The sequence below is a fragment of the Triturus cristatus genome, chromosome 12 (genome assembly GCF_964204655.1).
Source record: "Triturus cristatus chromosome 12, aTriCri1.1, whole genome shotgun sequence".
NCBI classification, from domain to species: domain Eukaryota; kingdom Metazoa; phylum Chordata; class Amphibia; order Caudata; family Salamandridae; genus Triturus; species Triturus cristatus.
Window position 1 is genome coordinate 619,015,345 of NC_140595.1, and position 22,517 is coordinate 619,037,861.

The 22,517-nt window shown below is 44.4% G+C and overlaps 1 protein-coding gene across 1 annotated transcript in view; it reads right to left on the minus strand.

The window, feature by feature from the left end:
- ACSF3 (acyl-CoA synthetase family member 3) overlaps nt 1–22,517 on the minus strand; it is a 501,265-nt gene that overhangs the window by 257,900 nt on the left and 220,848 nt on the right. The window contains exon 7 of the mRNA XM_085636907.1: nt 12,492–12,618. Within this exon, the coding sequence (XP_085493033.1) occupies nt 12,492–12,618 (127 nt within the window). The remainder of the gene's footprint in view (nt 1–12,491; nt 12,619–22,517) is intronic.

Below are 22,517 nucleotides of genomic sequence, written 5' to 3' on the forward strand. Positions count from 1 at the left end.
AAATGGCAGTGAGGGCTGTGGTATAGAATGGCGAAGAGCGCAATGGTGAAGAGTAGAATGCTACAAAGTTGAGTAGAGTGGAGAAGCATAGAATGCAGTGGCCTGGAGTGCAGTTGTGCATAGTGGCGTAGAGTGCAGTAGTTTAGAGTAGATTCTTTCAGAGTACATTGAAGTGGAGTGGTGCAGGATAGAGTGGAGTGGTGCGGGGTAGAGTGCAGTGGCATAGAGTAGTGGCGTAGAGTGCGCTGGCGTGAAGTGATACAGCATAGAGTCCATTGGAGTAGAGGGCAGTGTTGTTGTAGAGTAGAGTGGCATTGAGTGGAGTGTCAAGTGCAGTGACCTAGATTGGAGTGGTGTAGAGTGCAGTAGCGAAGAGTGCAGTGGTGCATAGTTGGGTGGAGTGGGGTAGAGCACAATGACATATAGGAAAGTGATGCAGAGTAGAGAGGCGTACAATGGAGTGGTGCAGTGTAGCATGCAGTGATGCAGTGTGGCTTGGCGTAGAGTGGAGTGCAGCAGAGTAGATTGCAGTGGCATGGAGCGGTGCACAGTAGTGCAGAGTGAACTGGGGTAAAGTGGAGTATGCATGGTGTGGTAGCGCCCTGTCATTATAAACAACAAATCTTCAAACAAAATGACCATTACATTTGCAATGACTTACAGTTTTACTGATAAAAGTATACAGCTTACAAGTGATAATGTGTGAAAATATCATCACCTATTGAATTGATTTTTTTATCGTATTAAAACATTTGTTTCCACCATACTTCAGAAATACCAAAAAATTAGCTTTGTTTTTACTTTCCTATTCGTGATATACTTTGAAATATCGGCACAGTTCATTTACAGACATTTAAATGTTGTGTGCTAGACAAAAAAATTACATCGTACAGCCTTCCATCCAGCACACCCCCAGCAGCCAGCATGATTGTCACATAAATCCTCTCACTTTGAAGTCAGAGAAAGAAAAGTATACACCAAGCTCCCTTGGAAGACAAAATCTGACATTTTACCTCTGTCTTTGAATCAAGAAAATGTGTCAAGATTAGAACAACATTTAAAGGCCTGTTTACAGAAATTCAGCACTAGTGGAAGGATACCATAAAAAGATTAATGGCAACAGAAGGGACAAACTCAAACTGGACAGCCTAAAACAAATTAAGAAAGCAAATAGAGACCAAGCAAATCTGAGTTACAATCCACAAAGCCCACATTTAGCAATGGGCAGAATGCATTCCCATGGAAGCTTTCAGAATGTCCCTTAGATGTTGTTAGAAGACCAGACACCTGCGCCGCACGGTAGTCCTTGACCTAAAGATCATTAGAAAGTCTGCCAGGTCATGAAGGGGCCTATATGTTAAACTAGAGGTCTCAGTATGGGAGCTATAGATTAAAGTAGAAGGCCGAGAGTATCGGATATTGGCTAAAAAGGCCAACTAACAGCGCGCTTTCCAGTCGACAGAGGTGTCAGGCAAGGATGCGTACTAGCCCCTACCCTGTTCTGCCTATATGTTAATGCACTGGTATCTCATATCAACAGGACGGATAATGGTGACTCCCCTAGACTCAATGGTAGAAAGGTTCCAGTTATGCTCTTTGCAGATGACACTTTATTGTTATCTAAATCCCCGATGGGTGCTCAACGTATTTTAGACAGTTTCTCAGCATTCTGTGTAGACCATGGGCTCGAAATAAACATTTCGAAAACCAAATATATGGTTTTTAATCCAGCTAGCTCAACACGATCTAATCCCACACTCAATGGAACGACCCTAGAAAAGGTTTCATTGTTTGAATATTTGGGAATTACACTTTCTGAGTCTTTTTCCTGGGCTCCTCAATTAGATAAAGCAGCTATACGGCTTGCCCAACTCTCTGGAGCGATTCTAAGAACTTCTAGATACGCTACATACAAGGCTCCTGGCCCCGCCGTAGAAATCTATAAAATACAAGTGAGAAATGCAGCTTTATACGGGCAGAATTGTGGGGCCACTCCCAGATGAAAAGTCTTTCTCTACTCGAGAACAAGTTTATTAGACTTTTATTGGGACTACCGCAAAGTACCCCTCTAATCCCATTACGTCTTGATCTGGCAATTCGACCAATAGACGAAGAAGCTGGCTTACGTCCTTTAACGTATTGGCGAAGAGTGTGGCTCACTGAGGAGCTAAGACTTTATTGTAGTGATCTTGGCTCAATACTAGCACTATGCACTTCTAAGAAGTTTCCTTGGCTTGTCTATATCAAGGAAATGTGCTTTAAGATTGGCTTGTCTGAACTTTGGACTAATCCTGGTGTATTTTCTTCGACCCTTCCTCGTGTAAAACTGGTCCAGGCATATAGACAGTATAGGCTAAGTGTACTACAGGGAAGTAAAACACTCGGTAGTCTTTCAAGGCAATTTTTATCTATTAAAGACCAGTATATCTTTGAGCCTTTCCTGAATGAATTGTGTCCACCTTTGGCGAGGAAATTATACATTCAATTCAGGTTGGGCACCTTACCACTCAGGGATTTTACCAAGAACTGGTCAAAAAACGCAGAAACAACTTGCCCAGCCTGTGGAAGGTCGACTGAGTCCTTAATACATGTATTATTTCTCTGTGTCGCATATAGAGCTCCTAGGAAATACTGGCTTATTCCTTTATGTAAAAGTCTAGGATTCACAAGATGTATTGAAGCCCATCGCATCTTAGCTAGTGATACAGGAACTGTTGTAGTTTTTGCTGTTTCACGTTTTTTACAAGCAATTTGGATCAAGCGTCTTAGTTTCAAATAATGTCTTGCTCTTATTTATACTCTGTCTTGGTCCATTTTAAATTATTTGTTTTTTAATGTTTTTATTACCGGTCTAAATGTATTTTATGCGACTTTTATGATCTTTTGATCGAAATAAAGTTTACAAATGGCTAAAAAGGCAGGCCAAGAGTGTCAACTACAAGTTCAAATGGCAGGCTGGAAACTGTAGGTTAAAGTAGTAGGACGAGAGGTGCAGATATAGGTTAAAATAGTAGGCCGGTGTGTCAGATATAGATTAAAATGGCAGGCTCAGAATAGAAATTATAGGTTAAAGTGGTAGGCCAAGAGAGTCAGAAATAGGTTATAAACGCAGTCCAACAGCATCAGCTACAAGTTAAAATGGCAGGCTCAGAATGGAAACTATAGGTTAAAGTGATAGGTAAAGAGTGTCAGATATAGGTTAAAGTGGCAGGCCAAAAGTGCCATATACAGGATAAAAAGGCAGGAGAAGAGTGTGAGTTATAGGTTAAAAGGGCGGACCAAGAGTGTCAGCTATAAGTTAAAATGACAGGCTCAGAATGGAAGCTATAGGTTAAAGTGATAGGTTGAGAGTGCCAGATATAGCTTAAAATGGCGGGCCAAAAGTGCCCGATTCAGGTTAAAATGGCAGAAGAAGAGTGCCAGATATAGGTTAAAAGGGCAGACCAAGAGTGTCAGCTAGAAGTTAAAATGGCAGGCTCAGAATGGCATAAAGTCCCGTCCAAAAGTCTTAAAACACTCATTACAAGGGGCTGATTCCACTCCAGGTGCAAACTCCCGTTTGCTTCCAAAAGGGGGGGTGGGGAGTGGGTTGGTGTGTGTGTGTCTGTGTGTGTGTCTGTGTGTGTGTCTGTGTGTGTGTCTGTGTGTGTGTCTGTGTGTGTGTCTGTGTCTTTCTTCCAAATAAGAAAGTTAAGTGTAGCTCCCAAGTTTAAGTGGAGAGCAGCACTTTTATATGGAGCACCCTACAACACCAGTGACGCTCAATTTATTCACCTCAAAAGTCTGTTTTTCTAGTAGAGTTTAAGCATAGAATTAGCACACTGCCATCCACACTGAACTAGAAAGCGACAAAGCCTTTTGCCATTTTTTTTTATACAGCAAAGCCTTTCAGTATAGGTTTAACACAGTGCTGTCCATGCCAAAGCTGTAATACTGTGCCTGTAGTGGTAAAAGGCTTTTGCCATTTTTCAGCTTGGCATGGATAGATAGATAGATCGATAGATCGATAGATCGATAGATCGATAGATCGATAGATCGATAGATAGATAGATAGATAGATAGATAGATAGATAGATAGATAGATAGATAGATAGATAGATAGATAGATAGATAGATAGATAGATAGATTAGATAGGATAGATAGATTAGATAGGATAGATAGGATAGATAGATAGGATAGATAGATAGATAGATTTATTTATTTTTTGGTTGGGGGAACCTTCAATCCCACTATATATATATGAAAAAAGAACATTTCCTTACCCTCGAACATAAAAAATCCCTTACTACCCTCAACACCTACCCATGCATAACAACCCATTACTACATCCTTAGACTCCATCAATGCCTTAAACCTAAACATCCTTACTAATCCCTTATTCCTGCCCAGCCCTTAAACCTAAAAACATATTACTACTTCCATTACCTCTATCCATTTCTGCACCCTAAAAACCAGTTTCCCCCCTTTCCAAAGTGGCACCTGAGCCATAGGTACTCACTTCATACCCTGACAGCCATTGGAAACCCAAGACTGAAAGTGGAGCTAATGGGTTTATGAGAACCAGTGGCAAACACAGTGCAATAAATAATGTTTATCAGGATGCTGAGAGCGCTCCTCTTGTTCCTGCCTGTGATCAGCCTGCATGTGGAGAGCAGTCATATTTACCATTCCTGTATTCTGCCTGATTGCAGACAGCAGTATTCTTGCCCCTGCCTGTGATCTTCTTCCATGCGGACAGCAGTCTTCTTGCCCTTGGCTGTGATCTTCTTGCATGCGGACAACAGTCGTCTTGCCCTTGGCTGTGATCTTCTTCCATGCGGACAGCAGTCTTCTTGCCCTTGGCTGTGATCTTCTTGCATGCGGACAGCAGTATTCTTGTCCCTGCCTGTGATCTTCTTGCATGCGGACAGCAGTCTTCTTGCCCTTGGCTGTGATCTTCTTCCATGCGGACAGCAGTCTTCTTGCCCTTGGCTGTGATCTTCTTGCATGTGGACAGCAGTATTCTTGTCCCTGCCTGTGATCTTCTTCCATGCGGACAGCAGTCTTCTTGCCCTTCGCTGTGATCTTCTTCCATGCGGACAGCAGTCTTCTTGCCCTTGGCTGTGATCTTCTTGCATGCGGACAGCAGTATTCTTGTCCCTGCCTGTGATCTTCTAGCATGCGGACAGCAGTCTTCTTGCCCTTGGCTGTGATCTTCTTCCATGCAGACAGCAGTCTTCTTGCCCTTGGCTGTGATCTTCTTGCATGCAGACAGCAGTCTTCTTGACCTTGGCTGTGATCTTCTTCCATGCGAACAGCAATCTTCTTGCCCTTGGCTGTGATCTTCTTGCATGCGGACAGCAGTCTTCTTGCCCTTGGCTGTGATCTTCTTGCACGCGGACAGCAGTCTTCTTGCCCTTGGCTGTGATCTTCTTCCATGCGGACAGCAGTCTTCTTGCCCTTGGCTGTGATCTTCTTGCATGCGGACAGCAGTATTCTTGTCCCTGCCTGTGATCTTCTTCCTTGCGGACAGCAGTCTTCTTGCCCTTGGCTGTGATCTTCTTGCATGCGGACAGCAGTCTTCTTGCCCTTGGCTGTGATCTTCTTCCATGCGGACAGCAGTCTTCTTGCCCTTGGCTGTGATCTTCTTCCATGCGGACAGCAGTCTTCTTGTCCTTGGCTGTGATCTTCTTGCATGCGGACAGCAGTATTCTTGTCCCTGCCTGTGATCTTCTTGCATGCGGACAGCAGTCTTCTTGCCCTTGGCTGTGATCTTCTTGCATGCGGACAGCAGTATTCTTGTCCCTGCCTGTGATCTTCTTCCATGCGGACAGCAGTCTTCTTGCCCTTGGCTGTGATCTTCTTGCATGCGGACAGCAGTCTTCTTGCCCTTGGCTGTGATCTTCTTCCATGCGGACAGCAGTCTTCTTGCCCTTGGCTGTGATCTTCTTCCATGCGGACAGCAGTCTTCTTGTCCTTGGCTGTGTTCTTCTTGCATGCGGACAGCAGTATTCTTGTCCCTGCCTGTGATCTTCTTGCATGCGGACAGCAGTCTTCTTGCCCTTGGCTGTGATCTTCTTGCATGCGGACAGTAGTCTTCTTGCCCTTGGCTGTGATCTTCTTGCATGCAGACAGCAGTCTTCTTGCCCATGGCTGTGATCTTCTTGCATGCGGACAGCAGTCTTCTTGTCCCTGCCTGTGATCTTCTTCCATGCGGACAGCAGTCTTCTTGCCCTTGGCTGTGATATTCTTGCATGCGGACAGTAGTCTTCTTGCCCCTGCCTGTGATCTTCTTCCATGCGGACACCAGTCTTCTTACCCTTGGCTGTGATCTTCTTCCATGAGGACAGCAATCTTCTTGCCCTCGGCTGTGATCTTCTTGCATGTGGACAGCAGTCTTCTTGCCCTTGGCTGTGATATTCTTGCATGCGGACAGTAGTCTTCTTGCCCCTGCCTGTGATCTTCTTCCATGCGGACACCAGTCTTCTTGCCCTTGGCTGTGATCTTCTTCCATGCGGACACCAGTCTTCTTACCCTTGGCTGTGATCTTCTTCCATGAGGACAGCAATCTTCTTGCCCTCGGCTGTGATCTTCTTGCATGTGGACAGCAGCCTTCTTGTCTTTTGATGCGATAAGCTTGCATGCAGACAGCAGTGTTGTTATACCTTCCAGAGATCTGTCAGTATGCAGACAGTAGTCTTCTTGTCCCTGCCTGTGAGCTTCTTCCATGTGGACATCAGTCTTCTTGGCCATGCTTCTGATCTGCCTGCATGCAGCGAGCACTCTGTAAGCACTTAATATATGCTAGTTATATTGATTACAGATGAAAACCTAGCGTGCTCATGGACGCCGTTTGGATGTCCAGTGTTTCCATTGTGTTGTTCCATTGGGTTCATCCCATTAAAAAAAAATATCATCAATGCATCCCAAATAGAATGGCTGATGTTCTGTACAAGGCCTTGAGTGAGTGTTTGGTGTTCAAAATGATACGTGAATACATTGGACATGCTTATGCCTTCTAGCTGCAGCAGTTCAATCAATGAATCAATTGAAGGGTATAGTGTAATAAGACTGTCACTTTTTTGGTCAATCGCACTTCTTTTAAATAAGGTTGGGTTAAGATGGATAAATCAGACACTGAAACAACTAGGGATAGAACAACAGACAAATGGGAGTCCTGCACTACGTTTGAATTCTTGGAAACTAGAGATGCATCAGACTGAGGGAGATAATTAAAGACTTTCATGTATTTACAAGTTCCTGATCCAATTTGTCAGGCACAGCACAAGCCTTGACCACAGACAGCAGACTCGGGAGAGGCAGTGAGCTGAGGGCTGGAGCCAATACCGTCACTCACACCAGGAATCAATTCTGTGCGCCAAGGGAAGCCAAACTCTAATGCCCCACAAAGAGTCCATGGGGCCAGCTTACAATGGCTTCGGTGCCAGACAGGAAGCCGGGGGGAATCCCAGAGCACGGGAGAGATGTGCACAAAGTGAAAGAAATTCTAAGATAATGGAAGGTGCACCAGGAAAAAAGTCCAAATGCTAATAAGGCAGTCCTTTAAGTTTATTTTATTCTTTTTGGTAAAACATGCAGTCAGACATCAGCCAACGCGTTTCGTTCTTTACAACAGAACTTCTTCAGGGCAAAATTAGTAATTAGCAGAGATCATGTCGAGGTCAAATCACGGAGGTATATTAACTGAATCCTTACTGGAAACCCCTCAATAAGAGTTCCAGTCCATTAATAGCAGTCACAACGGTCTATATCAGTGATGTTAACGAATCATTGTGAGGTGTGTCTCAATAAGTATATCTCAATAAGTATGTGACAGGGGACCCCCCATCTGGAGACCCCACAGTAAGAGTTCCAGAACGTCGAATCCAGCCCCAAATACCTAAGGAGTCATGAAAAGGTGGATGGCAGGTGCGCCTTGGAAGGTGCAAAGTGAAATTACCAGTCTCGGCGTTTGCGCGCACTTTAAAGCTCGGTGTTCCGTATTCCAGGAGGAGGCGTCACAGAGGCGAAATCCCGCACTCCAAATGCGGTGATGAACAGCTCCAGGGCAGCGAGGCCAGGCCCTCCGCCGACACCAGGAAGCGACAGCAGACGGCCTCGGAGCACCCCGCACTGGAGGAAATATAACCCGAGCACACAGAGGACTCGAGCGGCAGATTGAGGCTCTGGGCTAAAGGCACCCTGTGGCTGGTCCAGCCGTCTATCTACAGCGATGGGCACTTCCTGCGCGGCACGATGACGTGTTTCACAAACGGGAGAGTGTACACTTAGTGGAAGGCCCTGCCCCACAGACAGAACTGCCTTGCTCTTTCCATCTCCAGCACAAAGTAGAACCTACGCGCTCTTTCAATACTTGCGGTATGAAAATTACCATCAAGAAGGAAGCTCTTTAGTTGAATACTGCATCAGTATTTTTTATATTTATTATAAAATGGTTGCGTCAGCTTTTATAATTTAGTTATTATTATTATTTTTCTTTGAGCGGGCGACTGTTTTACATATTTATTCAAAATGCCTTTGCTTTCATGGGCCTAGCGGGAAGGAGAGAGGATGCCTCCTGCTCCAGGGCGGGCTGGGAGGCAGAGGTACAAACTCTGATCCTTCTATTCCGGGCTCTGGGAGAGCACCGGGCGCAGCCAGCCATGAAGGGGAAGCATGTGTTGTGCCACCTGTTGCTGAGAGGATTAATGGATATCGGTGACAGGGGATCTGGCCGCTGGCCCCAGGGGATCTTTATAAGGTTTTATGGAAACCCCTTTAAAGGTAGCACAGCGCCGCGTGGCGAGGAGAAGAGTCTATTAAATAAAGGGGCGAGCTGCCATGAAATCTGTGGATCTGAATGAGCTTCATCCGGGTACCCGAGCTCTGCCAAGAGTCCAGAGCAACAATAGGGGGTGAAAGAAGATGTGAGCTAGACATCAAAGAGAGCTGGGGAATAAGAGGAAAGTCTAAGAAAAGAGAAGAATGAGGTCATTTGGCTGATACTCTAGCAAAACGATCTGTGGTTTGTAAACCCTGCTGGTGTAGATGGACACTAAGGTCTGAAATAACAGTGGAAAGTCAAGTAGGGTCAGGAGGCTCCTGGAAGCACGCATGCACACAATGCAGGCCGAGACAGCTCTCCGCATGCAAGCAGATCACATGCAGTGATCAGAAGACATCTGTCTGTATGCAGGCAGATCCCAGGCAGGGTCCAGGAGACAGCTCTGTGTGCAAGCAGATCACAAGCAGAGACCAGAAAGTTGTCAGTATGTAAGCAGATCACAGGCAGGGAAGAGGCAACAGCCCTCTGTGTGCAAGCATATCACAGACAGGGACCAGAAGACAAGTCTCTGCACACAAGCAGATCACAGGGAGAGATCAGAACACAGCTCTCTGTGTGCAGGCAGATCACAGGCAGAGACCAGAAGACAACTCTCTGTGTGCAAGCAGAATACAGGCAGAGACCAGAAGACAGGTCTCTGTGTGCAAGCAGATCACAGACAGGGACCAGAAGACAGCTCCCTGCGCACATGCAGATCACAGGCACAGACCAGAAGACAGCTCTCTGTGTGCAGGCAGATCACAGACAGGGACCAGAAGACTCCCTGCGCACATGCAGATCACAGGCAGAGACCAGAAGACAACTCTCTGTGTGCAAGCAGATCACAGACAGGGACCAGAAGACTGTGCACACGCAGATCACAGGCAGAGACCAGAAGACCGCTCTCTGTGTGCAAGCAGATCACAGACAGGGACCAGAAGACAGCTCCCTGCGCACATGCAGATCACAGGCAGAGACCAGAAGACAACTCTCTGTGTGCAGGCAGATCACAGACAGGGACCAGAAGACAGCTCCCTGCACACATGCAGATCACAGGCAGAGACCAGAAGACAACTCTCTGTGTGCAAGCAGATCACAGGCAGAGACCAGAAGACAGGTCTCTGTGTTCAAGCAGATCACAGACAGGGATTAGGAGACAGCTCTCTGTGCACAAGCAGATCACAGGCAGGGACCATGAGAACACTCTCTGTATTCAAGCAGGTTACAGGCAGGGGTAAGGAGACAGCTCTCTGCATGAATGCAGATCACAGGCAGGGACCATAAGAACACACTCTGTATTCAAGCAGGTTACAGGCAGGGGTAAGGAGACAGCTCTCTGCATGAATGCAGATCACAGGCAGGGACCATAAGAACACTCTCTGTATTCAAGCAGGTTACAGGCAGGGGTAAGGAGACAGCTCTCTGCATGAATGCAGATCACAGGCAGGGGCCATAAGAACGCTCTCTGCATGCACGCAGATCACAGGCATGGACCAGAAGACAGCCCTCTTTATGGAAACATGCTGAGCACAGGCACAGACCAGAACACTGGCATGCAGATAACAGGGACTATGGGGCCTACCTACTTAAGCATAGGGTCCAGAGCACACACGGGAGGCGCAGCTACTCTTGTACGCAGTGCAGAACACAGGAATGGGCCAGGAAGAAGCTCCACATACACACACATTGTCAGTGCCCAAGACAACTACAGCCCAGGATGGACTTCTATATAGCAGGCAGCAGACACAGCCTAAGACAGGAAACAGCGGTGCTTAAACACAAACTGTGGAAACACACCTCTGGAAACAGCTCTATCCATAAAGGCAGTGAAGCAGACAACCTCGACCTATGGGGTAACTCTACAGATGCAAGCCTGCTTGAGACCAGGAAACAAAGCAAAAGGTAGCCGGGACCAGGTGCAGCTCTGCTTATAAGCACAATTCAGAACACAGCTCGGAAAACAGCTTTGTGTACCCACACAGTGTAGAACCTTTCACCGTGAGATACCTTCGTGGGTACATGCTAAGGATTAGATAGCTATGACCAGGCAATATCACTGACTTTCAAGGCTGTGCAGAACACTGCCAGTATCACAGTACAGCACCAAATACCATGGCACCAAGAAACAGCGGTGCATATTTAGGCAGTGAAGAACAAGCCCTGGGACTGGTGACACCCTCTGTTTCCATGCACCACAAAAGACAGTATGCCATGAGGAAGCAGCTTGGCTTATAAAAGCTGTGCAGAACGTAGTCTGAGATCTGGAGACAGCTCCGCATATACATACCTTGCAAAACATAACTCAGGGTACAGCTCTATATATGCATGCAGTGTAGAACTTTTGACCAGGAGACACCTCTATGAGACACCTCTATGTACATATATACACCGTCAATATCACAAGACAGCACTACCTATGCATGGTGTTCATAATGTAGCCTACATATAGTTTGCAGTTCGGCACCTTTAGTCAGTGAAGAAACAAGCCTGGGGCAGGTGAGATTCTCTGTATCCACCACACACCGCAGAACATTGTATGCCATCAGAAGACAGAAAGGCTTCTGCAGGCTGTACATATTGTAGTCTGGAGCAAGGAACTTGCTAAACACACACTATACACATACACACGCGACTGTCCACATATGTTCTGTGCACAGACACATACATACTCTCTCCTCCGAATCATGACTTTTATTGATGACACACTGACTCTGCTGCTGGCATCACTGGACCCCTGTGGTGACATTTAACAATAAATGCAGCCTGCACTAAGATATACCGTGGACAGATGGGGAGGGATCTGCTGTCCCCTGCTCCGGGTCCCCTTGATGTGGAACAGAACCGAAAGAATGCACCACCTTGGTGTTCCTTAGAATGGGTTTCAATCAACCTCTGCTGAGAACCACAATGTTCTTGATGACACTGATATCATAAAACTCAGCTTCCTTCCTAATATACCAATCATCACAGCCCAGGTTCAGCAGCTTCCATATAAGACGTCAAGCCTCACCACTCACTGAAAACCACTTCGAACTCAGAAACGACTTGTCACCATTGGCCCACAACCCTCTATATGGCATTCTGCATAGCTCCATACAACAATCATCAATATAAGGGACCAATGCTCTCTCTTGCTGTCATTTTTTAGAATAATGTCTAATGGAGTAGTGTCATCTATGTCAGTGCAGTTGACTAGGTAATTCCCAATGTCCCGTCCCAATAAGCAACTTCACTGTTACAAAATAATTAATTCAGCTACACTGGCTTCCTGTGAAACACAGGGTACGTTTTAAGGCCCTGTGCATGGCCTTCAAAGCCCTTAACGGAATAGGCCCTGACCATTTGAGGCAAAGGTTTCAATGGTATGTTCCTGGTAGGACTCTTCGGTCCACAGGAGCAAAAAATGTCCAAATCCCTACATTTAAAAAAGCCAGTTGGGGAGGCAGGAGTTTTATCGCATGCACATCCAAGGCTTGGAACGACCTGCCGTTCCACCTGTGGAATGCTGCAGATCTCCTTTCCTTGAGAAAGGGACTGAAGCCTTGGCTGTTCACTCATTGACCATATTTCTCCGCTAACTTACAGGCAGTGCATAGCGCCAGGACACCCCAGGGTAATCGCTGCGCTCTATAAATCCAATTAACATAACATAAAGACAACAGATATATAAACCATTCTAGAACCTACCTGTTCGGAACCAGCCATCGGGAGTGAAGGCATCTTTGGTTTCTTGAGGCTTGTTCCAGTATTCCCTGAATACGGATGGACCCTTGATTAACAGCTCCCCTTCTTTGTTCTCCATGCCAGGGGTCACCTAAAGAAGAAGGAAACACACCACTCAGAAATTATGGATAACAGAACTTTACTATTCACGGTATATTGTCTACTCCTGGAAGGTAGAGTGCTCCAAGAGGCTGGAAAGAAGACGCATGATCGGTCAGTAGCGAGGCAGACACAATTTAGCACAGCCATCTGAGAAGAGGCCATGTTTGTCATCGCAATCTACTTCTGCAATTTTTATGTATCCTGAAAAAATCTATTAAACTGCCAAGAAGTGACAAGTCCTTTTGTCATGTTATTTTATATTTAGATAATAATTATGCTGCCCCGAAGCTACTACAAGCAGCTACTCCTGATCGAAGAGACTGCATGAACGGAAAGAAGAGGTGGTAAAGAAAAATCCAATAACTGGAGAAAAGCTGCAAAGTGTGAGGTTACATTATCATTCAATCATGCAAATTTGCTTAAAGAGTTTTTAGGAACATTCTGAACTTCAATATGTCTGATCCTTCTACTAGTTGGGGGCTCTGGGCATTCCAGGTAAGGACACATTACCTAGAGAGAAACCTCACATTGCAACTCTCGCATGACTGTCTTATATCTTGAAATCAGTGCTTGATCGCAGGCACCTCCTCGTTTGATATTGGACTACCGAAACCTAATGAGGATAAAGCCTGGTTCCAATAGGCGCTGGGTATCGCACACAGAATCTTGAAACTAATACGACTACACATGAGCCAGTGCCAATGAAGTGCCTTGCTGGAGGGCTTGCTGAGTTCTCTTTGGCTCAGGTTGCAAAGCTGGTGGCAACTATATTCTGAGGGCTCTGTTTATCAAGGATTTGATTGGCAGGCAGGTCTGCACACACTGCATTACCAAAGTGTGGTCATGGCTTAAGAGGGTCTCTGATTATGGTCTTTTGGAAATAATATCTCTATTAGCATAAGTGTAGACCATCATTAAGAGCAGAGTGCCCAAATCTTCCACAGGGTCAAACAGCACCAACACCAAGCCTGACCTCAAATGACCCTAGGCCAGCTGATCTACCCACACAATGCAAACTAAGGGGCTGATTACGATGTAGGGCGGATCGCCACCGCCCGCATGGAGGTGGCGATTCGCCCTACATTTCCCTCCGCCCGCCACCCATTTCCCCCCCGCCATATTAGTATGGCGAGGGGGGACCCCAGCGGACGGAAAGACCGTCTGCCGGTTTTTCCGCCGGTCGGGGCTAGATATGGTGGCGGTGTCTGCTAGACACCGCCATCCATATTAGCATGGGTGCAGGAAGCAGCCTTTCCGTGGCGGCAAGGCATGCAGATTTTGCTGTCGGGGGCCCGTTGCGGGTCCCCAGGATATTGGGAGGGGGGTGCACATGGGGGGTACCTATGGTACCCCGCTACATTGTCATGGACAAGGTGGCAGGCACCGCGCGGTGCCTGTCACCTTGTGCATGGGAATGCACTGTGTGCATGACAATGCACACAGTGCATTCCCAGCATTGTGGTGGGCGGTGCTGTGAGCACCGCCCACCACAATGCTGGGAATAGAGGATGCCATCGCCACGGTGGCATCCTAATTGCAGGTGCGGGATCGCCGCACCACTGGCGGCCGGTCCCAGCACCACTAATCGGCCCTTAAGTATCACGTCCGTCAATGATGAATTCAATTAGATACCAATGCTCCAAATCAGAACATAAAAATACAATATTGTCACAAGAACGGCAAACCCACTTACAACTGTGATATACAGATTTTCCAAATCTTCTGCCTTAACTCCAAACAATTATCCATAGGCATTTGTAAAATACTACATTATTTTACCCAAATGTTCCACTAACAGTTCATTTTGAGCCTCAACATTACCTCTGATTAGTTTATTCCGTAGACCGAAATAGACCCATATATAAAAGGCCCATCAATCCTAAAACATTTTACATAGTTAGCTCAGAAACAGTTCGCTTCTGGATTACTAGTCCCGATGTAACCCCCAAATAAACTACATTGTTTAACAAACGATTCCATCGCAATGCTCTGCTACTTGGGGTAACTGGAAGGGTTCAGAGGATCTCCATTTTGTGTGTGGGGTGATCCTACCTGCTCCCAGAGGAGAACAGAAAGCAGTTGTTGATGCCAAAAAGGCATGCTTCCTGCACACACAGAAGCTGCCTGCTTACGTGGTTGTGCCTGCTCCGCAGCAGAGCTAAGCACTGCCTGCACTCCGCAGGACAAGGGACTTGGCGAGTCTGTTTCCTGTCTATGCCACACAGCATACACCATCCATGCTCTGGCCAGTACTCCACCGCTTGGTCTCATAGCAAGGTGCACATCCCATCAGGTGATGACGTAAGTAATAGGTAGGTACATCTCGCACAACCTATACTACTCCTGGTGTCAGAGGTCTGGAAGGCGGTGGAGGACACAAGGTAAGCAGGGCTAGAAGAGAGGGAACACTTTATTGTCATTCCCCAAGCTTCTTAACAGCAAATAGGAGACTTTTGAGGGGATAGAGTGAGGGAATGGTTCAACTGTGGGATATCATTCAGGATCTAAGGGTGAAGGATATGTCACTTCCGCTCCTGCCGGCAATTTGGTAAATTGGCCTCAGTGCACACATAATATAGGCCTGGATTCACAGTGAGTAGAAAAACAGAACAAAAAGTTCAAGCTGAGACTAACTCAACCTAATGCTTTAATAACTCCTACTAAGAAATGAAACATGAGAGGAGGGTTTTATGAATTTCCTTATTAGTTGACGGAAATGTTTTTAATTAATTTCACATTTCAAGATAATTTTGCGCTATAACATTGCTTCATTGCGCATAGATCTTATGTACAAATCCCTATCTGACATAACATATAATACATCAACATATTATTAATGATCCCCTAAGTGACTAAAACAAACATATATACACTCCTCAAACAATCATGGCCACTATACTCATGCATACACCAAACAATACACACACTCTAAAAGACTAGGTCCTTGTAGCAACCTTTCTTCTCTGGTAAATTGATTACAACTCAATTTGAACAACAAAAAAACGTTCTGTCTTTTCCGTTGAAACAATAAAGTTACAGATTATTTTTGAAACACACAAGAAGAGCAAAAATATCTTATGAACGGTGCGACACAAGGACCAAACTGGTCGACGCGTTTCGAACCACTATATTTTGGGTTCTCCTCAGGACCAACCAATTTCTGCAATAAACAATGAAAAAATACGTTTTAGGTATTATACTGCAACTCAGAATTTCTACAATGCACCACAAAGACCTCACATCACCCACCTTGGAATAGGAGATCTATCTGCCTGAAATATATCCAACTCGTTCCAAACGATGAGGAACCTAAACAAAAAACCATTTGCATTATCGTTTCCTACTTGACTATATCAGGCTATACATACAGCACAGGACAAACAACAGACTTTTGGACAAAAATATGGTACTAGCTCCACTTACCGGATCAGGGGATCGTGCCCTCTTTTCCGGCTAACAATGCTTGTTTGATACTAGCTTTTCTAAAATCAAGAAAATGAGCTACGATTACTAACGTCATTCACGTTCAAATGCCGAAACTAAACCTGCCTTGCGAAGGGAAAAGCTTACCTAAGTGAGTTCGTTTGTTCGCTTCACATGGGGTGCCCGCGCCGGGTTCTAAAAATAAACAAAGCGGTATAAGTCGTCGCAAAGTCAACTTAACAATCCATACTGAAGTCCTCTATGCTTCCGTGCCCATAGTATTCTTTCCTTTTTCGCCAGAGAGCTTACCGGGAGTTCACCTCTCGTCGCTCCATGTACGTGTCAATCCATTGGTGAGGTACATTTAGCATTATGGGAAATGATGACGATTTAAACCAAAACAAACTACCGGAGGCCAGGAGATTGCTGGTAGATGTAGTTTTACTTGGCAGCCTTCGAGGTAAATATAGAAAAAATGGCGCGGACTTGCAAGAATGCTTGGAAAACTAAAGAGTATGGGCTCTTTAATCAAACGGTAGTGAAATCGCGTAGTTGTCCACACACAAGCCAGGTGGCTGCTGGGCAATGTGGTTTGAATTTCACTCTTTTGAGGGTTTTAAGGGGGGTTATTTATGATATGTGTTTGAGTATACGCAGAAATAATTTCTAACGTGTCAAACAGCGGAAGGCATTCCAAAAGGGGTCAGGGTGGCTGCAAACCAATCGGCACTGTCAGCAAACAATTAGAAACGCACTCAGTTGACAGGAAATCCGTGCATTGTTTGTTATATTGGAACAGCAGGACGAACAGGAACAACAGTGGTTACAACTAGACAATGTTGTTCTCTAATTAGACAAATGGTCTGAATATCTCTGCTACTTCATTCAGGCCGTTAATCGCCGTGTTGAATTTCATAATGAGTAGTGCCTCACGTTGGCTTAATTGGCCTTCAAAATCGCCTCCACGCGGGTCCCTTTCAATCTTGGACAACACTGTCCATTTCAAATCCACCTCACTGTGTGTCATTGTGGCCCAGTGGTTGACTAATGGGGCATTTTCCACTCGTCGTCTAATCCTTGATTTATGCTGGATGATACGTTGTCGGACCTCCTGGGTTGTCTTCCCAATATACAGCTTTGGGCAAGGACAAGTTATTGCATAGACCACATTCTTTGTTTTACAATTGCTAAACGTGTTATGCTTCCAGTGGGTTGTATTGAAAGAAAAGACATCACCCTCTATGGTTTGCTCGCAACAAATGCATGTTCCACATTTGTGGTGACCAACGACTGGCGGTAAATCCAGCATGCTCCTTAAAGTCCGCTGTTCTTGTTTTGGTAGAGCAGCCCGGACTATATAGTTGGCTACACTTTTCTCCTTCTTATACGCAAACATTGGAGGGGTAGAAAATTCTTCATGGAGGTCCTTAATCAAATGCCAATTGCCTAGGATGAGTTTCCGGAGTTGGTGGCTATTAGGGCAGAATGTTGTTACACAGACTGGTCTACTGCCCTTGTTCCTAGTTTTTTGCTCCAACAATGTCTCTCTTGGTGTCCACCAAGCTCTCTTCAAAGAGTGTTTGAGTAGTTTCTTGGGGTATCCCCTCTCAAGAAGGCGATCTCTTAATTTGTTGGCATGCATGAAGTATTCCTCTTTTTTTGTACAGTTCCTGCGGATTCGCAAGAACTGACCATAAGGTAGATTTTGTCTCAGACTACGAGGGTGGTTGCTCGTATAATGTAATGCCTTATTCCTGTCTGTCTGTTTTCTGAAGAGTGTGGTTTCTAGCTCCCCATCAGAAGCCACTACCTTAACATCCAAAAATGTAATCGATTCGTTTGACGAAACACTGCTGAATTTGATATCATTAGATCTTTCGTTGAGCCAACCAACGAACTCGTCCAATGCTTCCTGTGTGCCAGTCCAAATTAGGAAAATATCATCAATATAGCGCATATAGTTGGAAATGTTTGAAACAAATGGGTTGTTGTTATATATGAAATTGTTTTCATATAACCCCATAAATAGCACAGCCAACTCCGGGGCAAAAGGACATCCCATCGCCACGCCTCTTGTTTGGTAAAAGAACTGTGAATCGAATGAAAAATAATTTTTGGATAGTGCAAACTTAGCCAAAGTCAGAAGAAATTCCGTTGGAACTTGTACTGGTCGCTCTCTTTGACCTAAAAACCACTCTAAAGCCTCCAAAGCTTGATCCTGAGGAATCTGGGTGTAAAGTGACACCACGTCCAATGAAACCATCAGTTGTTTAGTTTTGTTGAACTGCACGGATGCTATCCTATTAAGGAAGGCAGTGGTATCTTTCAAATGTGCCGGAACTTGATTGATAAATGGTTTCAGAAAAAAATCAATATATTGAGCCACTGGCTCAATAAGTGATTCACACCCAGATACTATGGGCCGTCCTGGGGGGTCAAGTTCATTTTTATGCAGTTTGGGCAAAGCATAAAAGACCGGTATCCTCGGATTTATGTTCTTAAGAAACAGGCGTTCTTTGGGGCCTACGAAACCTTGTGAAAAACCCTCTTCGATAATATGGAAAAGTTGATCTTGTAGTTCTTTTGTTGGATCTTTCTTAATTTTACGATAGCAAGTCACGTCTTCCAACTGGCGTAGTACTTCCTTCTTATATTTATTCACGTCCCATAGGACAACTGCCCCACCTTTGTCCGCCTGCTTCACCACTATAGATCTATCATTTTGCAGGTCAATCAGGGCATCTTTCTCCTGTTTGGCTAAGTTAAACTTGACGAAGCTTTTTTTACTTTCCATTGCCTGAATTCCAGATAAGATGGTTCTCTCAAAAGTGGTAATTTCTTTGGGGACCTTGGGTCCTATTGGACAAAAGGTAGATTTCCTTTTTAGTCCAGTTATTTCTGCCGTGACTGCTTCCGTTGTATCCGAAAAGAACGTTTTAAGACGGATTTTACGACAGAACTCAATGGTTTCGAGCTTCATTTTTACAAAGTCTGTTGTTCTGGAAGGAACAAAGCTAAGTCCTTTTTGTAAAATGGAAATTTCCGCGCCTGTGAGGATTTTATCAGACAGGTTGAAAATTGGCGATGAAGCTAGCTCCTGTAATATTGGCGGCGTGTCCTCATTTCCCATGGTTGGGAATATCGCAACCGTCCTCTGCCTTGTCGTTGGCCTCGGCCTAAAAAACGCGCCTCCTGATTCGATGTTTGCGGGTCCTGATTTTGTTGGTTTCCCCTTTGGTTCTGATTAGCCCTAGTCGTTGTATCTGTGGTCTCACTTGATGATGATGATGATTCTGAGAAATTAATGAATCTCTTCCGTGATCGTCCTTGATAGTTTTGAAGGTAATTTCTTGAATCGTTGGTAGTATAAAAGTCTTTGTTCAAGTAGGGATAAGTGGACTCCAACGAAAAATTCTTTTTGTCCAACTCAAATTTGTTACTTTTTTGGATTACCGTGTAGTCTTTAAACTCCAAAATTTCTTTCTCAACCTTTTCTAATAGGGCTTTTGCATCCGTTAGATTAGGGTTGTTTTTGATTTCAGTTTCCAGGTCAGCGATCTCTTGTAGTTGTATCAACGATAGTCTATGAGCTGTCTCCACCGTTAGGACCATGAGGTCCCTGCTGCATTTCGTCTCTATGCAGCTATATCCTTTCTTATAGATTGGATCGTCAATAAAAACCACCGGAATGTTCCGTATCTGAAGCCCCGATGGAATAGTGCCTTCCTTTAGGTGTTGTAATAAAAAATGTCCGTGAAGGTCCGTGCGTATTTGTTTTTTTCGTAATCTTGTGAGTTTGTCCGATTCACAGTGAGGCAGGGCGCTTGTAATCAGTGGACCAAAGGTCCTCTAGTCACTATTTGCACATGCTTTTATCCTGGATACAAAGTATAAGGAGTCGAAAAATAAAAAGGATTATGTGCTCTTTAAATTGGGATGCTCTGTGGTTAGAAACATGTCTAATGACTAAATATACAATTACAAGTTTCAGACATTTTATCAAAACACAATTCTTGTAACTTCCCTGGTGTACATTTCTAAAATGTTCATGCTTATGTTTATTTTGTGTTCATTGCACTCAAGGCAACCCGTAGCTGCTTACGTATATCTTAAGTAGAAGAACATACGTTACAGTGGACACATGACATGGTTGCGTAGTGCAGAAAAGTGTGTGAATGCGGTCTGTTGCGATTACAATGACAAAGTCCACACAGCAGTTTCCAGTACTGATGAAATACAATAAAAAGAGTCTCTTCGAAACAGACAGTTCCCAATAAAAGTGGCATGGCCACATTAAATGATAACGTTTCAAATAAACCACATTACATAGAGAACAGGTGCTACACAAATATCCAAAAATATACAGCTATTTTAACCAATGCAAACATTATATTCCAAATGTATTTAATAGAAAAAGTACCAATGCTAAACACAATTCATAATCATATTTACAGAACATTTTAGGAGTCTCATAAAGAAACATAGGTAATGAAAAAATTAGACTTACATTATAAATAAAAAAAATAAAAAAATAAAAAGACTGACCAGAAAACAAAGAGCTTATAAAACAAAAATCAACAACAAGGCTGGCAAGACGAGTCTAGATTACATACGCAGCATCCTGTAGACGTTGACGTTTCAGTGTCTTCTACAACATCAATCCGCAGGACCATCATAACTCATGTACACTGCAAATGAGCTATAGCTTAAAACAACGCGTTCTACCCATCCCATATCAAATTCATGGCAGTTAACCTTTTCATCTCACTAGAGACATATTGTTATCATCATGTCAAGGAAATCCTTAATATAGACACCTAGCCTAGCTATTGAACAACATTTGGGTTAAATTACAAATGTACTGCGAATAGAGGTCATTTGGTTATTTAATCTTGGACTTTGAAGCCAATTACTTGCTATATAAATTCCATGCAAAATTTAGACCTTTCAGTGGAACTATGACAAAAAACTTTATAATTAGGGAAGAATTTCTCCGCGCTGGTGACCAACATAATATCTCTGTGCCCCTACACTATTAGACTTCAATGTCACCATTGATGCAGTGACAATGTCATTTATTTTTTGTCATTTAGAGTATATTTCTAAAGGACTGAAACCACAAGCGGCCATCTCAGAGCACTGGGGTATGAAGGGCGTATGAGAAGACAAGATATCGGGAGCATAGGTCAAAATACCTGGGTAAATTCCATAAAACAAATCTTATTACCAAGTTAACCTGTGTAATTTTATCTCCAAAAACAGCCTATGTCAAATGGCTGAAGCTCACAATGTGGCCCTATCACCCATTTCTTTTCATTTATGGCTTTGGTGACCCTCATTCTCAATACACACACAAGATTTGCTACCACATGTAGCTGGATGAAACCCAGCTCTATCTCAAGTCAGAAGACGAATCAAAGGAACTTTCTAATTTGGCACATTGCTTATCAATGGCAAAACACTGAAAATAGCAAAACGTGATTAGCCTCAAGGGTGAAAAAACTGAAATCCCGCTCTTTGTCCCAGAGAACCTGTGCCCTCCTATTATCTGCCAATGGGGTCACCACATTAACTGCAGAGAAAGCTTGCAACTTGTTTCAACACCTACATCTGCTAAGAGGAGGCCTGCCTCCTCTCCACATCTGTCGGAAAACCAGGCTAAATCTTGCAGTACTTAAAAAGAGGAGGAACAGGGGCTGTTTATGACAGGTCCAGCATACATAGCCCAGATACACTCGAATAAATAAGAAAGTATGCTGTTCCTAGAGATAATTATTGGTGAGTAAAGAGAAAAATGTGTCCCCGAGGTCAGGAGGAGAATCCTCCTTTAGGAAAAAGACCCTCACACACCCGGCAGACTAGCTGTCATATGTCGTCAGCATGTGGCCCAGATGTTAAGTGTCATCATCGGGTCTGCTCCGAATCGGGGCGGCGCTGCAATCCCCGATCGGCGACCCCAATGGCGCCTTTTAGTGGAGATCTTTATTCCATAGTTGCCGGTGGGTGAATGCAGGTGAGGGCCTTCAAGTGAGAAAGTGTGTGGTGAAGGGAGTGTATTAAAAATAAGTAGTGGGGAACCTGAATAGTGTTTATTAAATGACGGGGGTCCCACTCTTATAATAAAAACAATAGAGTGCGTAATATTACAGTTAGATTGACTGTATTACGCTGTGGTCATAGATGGTCAACATGTTTCTTGCATAAGTAAAGTAACCGCAATTCTTCAGGACCAGGTGATTCACACACTTATTGGTAGTGGTAGTGGCTACTGTGGCACTTACCACACATACAGCACCCTAATAAGTGGTGACTAGTGCAGGTTAGGTACAATGCCTGAAAGAGAAAAGTACAGGGACACAAACATACATGTAAATAACAATCGCATTGCAACAAACATTATAGATCTTATCTCTTAACAACTACGATAATCAGTTGTCATGCAGTTTCACTATTGCCAAGTGTTCA